The sequence below is a fragment of the Aplysia californica genome, unplaced genomic scaffold (assembly GCF_000002075.1).
Source record: "Aplysia californica isolate F4 #8 unplaced genomic scaffold, AplCal3.0 scaffold00178, whole genome shotgun sequence".
NCBI classification, from domain to species: domain Eukaryota; kingdom Metazoa; phylum Mollusca; class Gastropoda; order Aplysiida; family Aplysiidae; genus Aplysia; species Aplysia californica.
This window is the reverse complement of record NW_004797448.1, coordinates 78191-82791: the sequence shown is the minus strand read 5'-3', so window position 1 is coordinate 82791 and position 4601 is coordinate 78191. Positions and strand designations below refer to the sequence as shown.

The 4601-nt window shown below is 42.2% G+C and overlaps 1 protein-coding gene across 1 annotated transcript in view; it reads right to left on the bottom strand.

The window, feature by feature from the left end:
• Nucleotides 1–1643: 1643 nt before the first annotated feature.
• LOC101861727 (prolactin regulatory element-binding protein) overlaps nt 1644–4601 on the bottom strand; it is a 13863-nt gene continuing 10905 nt past the window's right edge. The window contains exons 7-9 of the mRNA XM_005098279.3: nt 4462–4534; nt 4068–4227; nt 1644–3146 (exon numbers count right to left, since the gene is read on the bottom strand). Coding sequence (XP_005098336.1) covers nt 3061–3146; nt 4068–4227; nt 4462–4534 — 319 coding nt within the window. The 3' untranslated portion in view covers nt 1644–3060. The remainder of the gene's footprint in view (nt 3147–4067; nt 4228–4461; nt 4535–4601) is intronic.

The following is a 4601-nucleotide window of genomic DNA, read 5'->3' as shown; positions in this document are numbered from 1 at the left end:
ACCATTTACTGAGATGATGTATTTCACTATGGTTTACAACTAAGTGAAAAATGTATTGGTAGAAAATTTTGGGTTATCTCATTAAAGCCCCCCCTCACCATTGACACACACATCTTTAAAGTAGAGACAGGCTCAACAACAAAGAGGGACGGGTCCTGGTGTCTACGGTGTGTCTGTTCATCTCTTCGCCGTCGCACACAGCAGATGTGAGCTTGTTCAGTCCCGTAGTGGGATAGTTTCCGGTACAGAGTATCCCCATCTATCAACTGAGTGGTACAGTAAATCCTTCTCAGCTTGCCTTCTAAATGACCTAAATTATCTTGATACAGACGTTAAACATTTACAGCTACAATGTCAGAAAAGAGATCGTTTTCTACGGTATAGCTGCGCAGACCCCCCCCCCCCCCCCCCCTAAAAAAACAACAATTCCATGTGACTGTGAAGCCGGTTTGTCAAGTCCTGGCAGACACTGGAGCTGACCATTGCAGAAGGCACAAGGAATAAATTACTATGTACACTAAATCATATATCTATATATATATATATATAAATATCATGGCAGCGATACTTAGGAAATGGACATGCTGAACGAACCAAGTGAAAATACAGACATGGACAGAGGGAGTTTACATCAAATAAATAAAATTGTGAGTTACACTTAGACCATTTTTATCTCATAGGATTCAACAAGTCAGTCTATTACAGTATCAACTTTTTAAATAACTGGCCACAGCTTCTTTATCGTAACAGGGCGTTCTTTTGGTCAGAACACAACGTTTTATGTTACTGGGGTACATTGTATTGTATTGCAAAGCACTCAGAGCCTGTGTACTTTAATCAGGGTTGAGCGTTACATAAAATGTCATTTATTATTTATTATTATTACAAGTAGCATTCTCCTCTTCTTAACAACACTGGAAAAAAAAGAATGACAAAACATCACCATATATACCAAGAAATATCCAGCGACTAGCAGGGCACATTTTTCCTTCAATGTAACACAGTGTACAACACAAAGACAATGTTGCCATCAAGTTCTCGCCCGTCTTTTCACAGCCGTTCACTTCAGGAATAACTTGCAAAAATTACTACGCCAGCTTTGTTATGATACATACTCAAGTCCGACAGAAGCCACAGAGCCAGCCAGGCAACTATCAAGTCTGCCCGGCCGCCACACCAACGCCAAAGTTTGACCACCCACCACACCAACGCCAAAGACACTCGGTAAGCCCAGAGATGACTGTTTTGTCTCCGGTAAGCCACGGTAGCTTTCCTATCAACTGAAAATATTAGGTGTGTCCCGCGCGCTCATATGACCTATGCAGTTGCGAGCGCCGTAAAACACTTTACAAAAACAACAAAAACGGTAGCTTTTCTTCGAGAAGTGGGCGAGGAAACATCCAGTTGATGAAGGCAGCCAGACAACTGTCATATTGTCGCAACAGTCAGCTCATGTGAGCAGTAGACCAGAAGGAACCAATCAGAGGCCACAAACTATAATGAGCCAGTAACCATACAAAATGAAAAAAAAAAAATATATATTTTCAGTTTTAGCAAGTTTTACGGCATTTGCAACACAGTTAGGTTAAAAGCGCTGAAGAAAAGAGGTGTTACAAGAGAGTAGCAAACAAAGAAAAGGAGGAGAGATAAGGACAACAGATGACAAACAGGAAAGAAGGAGAAAACCACACCAGAGCATGTGCCAACCACCCACATTTTGTTAGAAATGGAGGCTACAAAATACGGTTGGGTACATGAATCAGGCCAGAAAAAACAGTGACAATATGTGTCACCACACTGTCTCCCATCATAAAACGGAACAAACAAATGACCATACATTACAACAACAAAAAAGGGAGCCAATGAGGTGAGAGAAAAATAGACAGAGTCAAAGAAGTGTAAGAAAAGAAACAGAATAAGTGCTATAGTATGGCGAGTCCACAAAACAGAAACAGATAAAACAGTGAGACTTTCTTCATGCAAAACAGAATACACAATGCATGAACAATTAAGGCAAGAAAAAGAGGGAAAAAAAACCTAACTAAAATGCTCATTCGGTCTTTTCAAACTTCCATCATCTCAGTTTAACGATGAAGTAATCAAGCACCTGTTCCAGACATACATTCTTACCAACAAAAGTCTCGCAGAAGGAATTGCACATCTTCAGAAAAAACAACAAGTATCACAAGACGCGAGGCATCTCCCTCTAAATGATAAAAGAACGAGTTCTACCCTTCAACACTGGGGTGATCTACAAAAGCAATATGCAGAAATTTCTCTCAATGACTAATAATACAAAATTTAAGATGGTTTGCATGACAAAGAACATTTTAAATCAATCAGGTGTGAGCTAAAGTGTTGAACCAAGCAGTATAACCCATCTCCGCCTAGTAGAGTCAATTCTTTCTAACCCTCTCAGACAAGGCCCCCACAAAAGGACACTTTCTTACCATCACCCAGCCCCCCCCCCCCCCCCCCCCCCCGACCTACCTAACACTTATAGGTGAAAGTCTGGTTAGACTCAGAGGTACTCAGCCACCCCACCAACCTAACACTTCTGAGCGAGTCTTGTAAGGTCAGATTCCGAGGTGGCCATCAAGGCTTGTAGCTGTTCATGCCAGAAAGGAGGACCTTCCTATTCCAATAGCAGGAGGAATTCTACTTTTTCAAGAGCCAGATCTAAAACAGATATTGGCGATCATGGTTTGCCACTCATTTCTCTGTTTGAATGCCGTTAAAAACCTACAGTTTGTAATAGTGACCTTGGATATTAGCAGGACATCTTATTGCCAGAATCCTGAATACATACAGGTCATCCTGATCGCATCATTTAGTCGTAGAACACCAAACAGTAATTGGGAAGACGCAAACTACAAAACATTGTTTGATTCTCTTGGAACACATCGCATTGAGCAGACCTCCCAGCAAGTCCCAGTTTCCACACTTTTGCACTCACAGCATCACATTTACCACCACATGCGTTCACCATAGCGTCACATTCACCACCACAAGCGTTCACCACAGCATCACAATCACCACCACAAGCCTTCATCACCAGCATCACAAACCCATGTCCGCCATCATTGAGAACAGGAAGTAGATGATTGCAATGAGTGCCAGGATCGGCCAAACTGGGTTGATAAATGCTGAAAGACAAAACAAAGATGTGATTAACCCCCTTGTTCCTTTATGACTTACCTGGTGCGTCACAAAACCGAGCAATGCTTAGCTTTGTGTAGTACCGGAGATTTAGTAGAAAAAATACTTGGAACAAAAACATACACACTGGAATAATTCATTTCAATCTGCATTAAAAATAAAGAAATAAATAAAAATAGGTTTGGAATACCTAGTTGAGTGAAGGGGAAAGATTACACAGGAGCTGAAAGACAATCAAATCCTGCGAAAAACACACTGCAGGGATGCAGCCCTGTAGGAAAATAAACGGTAAACCCCCCAAAAAAAGAAACTGAAATTTTCTCCACAACTTTGAAAATGACGTTTGCCGTGTTTTGTTGTCAAACTGTCTGACTCTAGTCACGTATTGCTGTCACACTGTCTGACTCTAGTCACGTATTGCTGTCAAACTGTCTGACTCTTGTCATGTATTGCTGTCAAACTGTCTGACTCTAGTCACGTATTGCTGTCAAACTGTCTGACTCTTGTCATGTATTGCTGTCAAACTGTCTGACTCTAGTCACGTATTGCTGTCACACTGTCTGACTTTTGTCATGTATTGCTGTCAAACTGTCTGACTCTAGTCACGTATTGCTGTCAAAATGTTTGACTCTAGTCACGTATTGCTGTCAAACTGTCTGACTCTAGTCACGTATTGCTGTCTGACTCTAGTCACATATTGGTGTCTGACTCTAGCCACGTATTGCTGTCACACTGTCTGACTCTAGTCACGTATTGCTGTCTGACTCTAGTCACGTATTGCTGTCAAACTGTTTGACTCTAGTCACGTATTGCTGTCAAACAGTCTGACTCTAGTCATGTATTGCTGTCTGACTCTAGTCACATATATTGCTGTCAAACTGTCTGACTCTAGTCATGGAAACACTCACTCCTCTCGGGGCACTGGTGAAGTCGCACGGTGTTGTCGGCTGAGATGCTGAGCAGGTTGAAGTCCTGGTCGCCGGTCACGGCGCGCGCCGCCTCCGAGCTGGGCATGAACTCTACCCCGGTCACAAAGATGGAGTGAGCCTCCTTCACCATGTACAGTTTCTGAGGAACACCACATGGAGGAACAGATGGTCACACAGAGAATCCAGCTGAGTTTTACGACATTTACAACACCAATAGGTCATAACAGTGCTGAACAGAAGATCTGATTCTGGAGAGAAAGCATCCTCCAAAACTACAGTCAAATTTGGTCTTACAGTCACCTGTACAAATGGAGACGACTAAGACTACTCATTCAGACACAGAAAAAGACTGTGATGAAAATTGACGACTTACTTGTAAGCTGAAGGAAATGTAGACGGCCACACTCCCGGAGATTGTACCCACTCCCAGGTAAACGCCTTCCTTACTGCAAGAATAAAACATGACAACAATGAAAACAATGTATCAAGAAATTATCACATTGGCACAGAAGG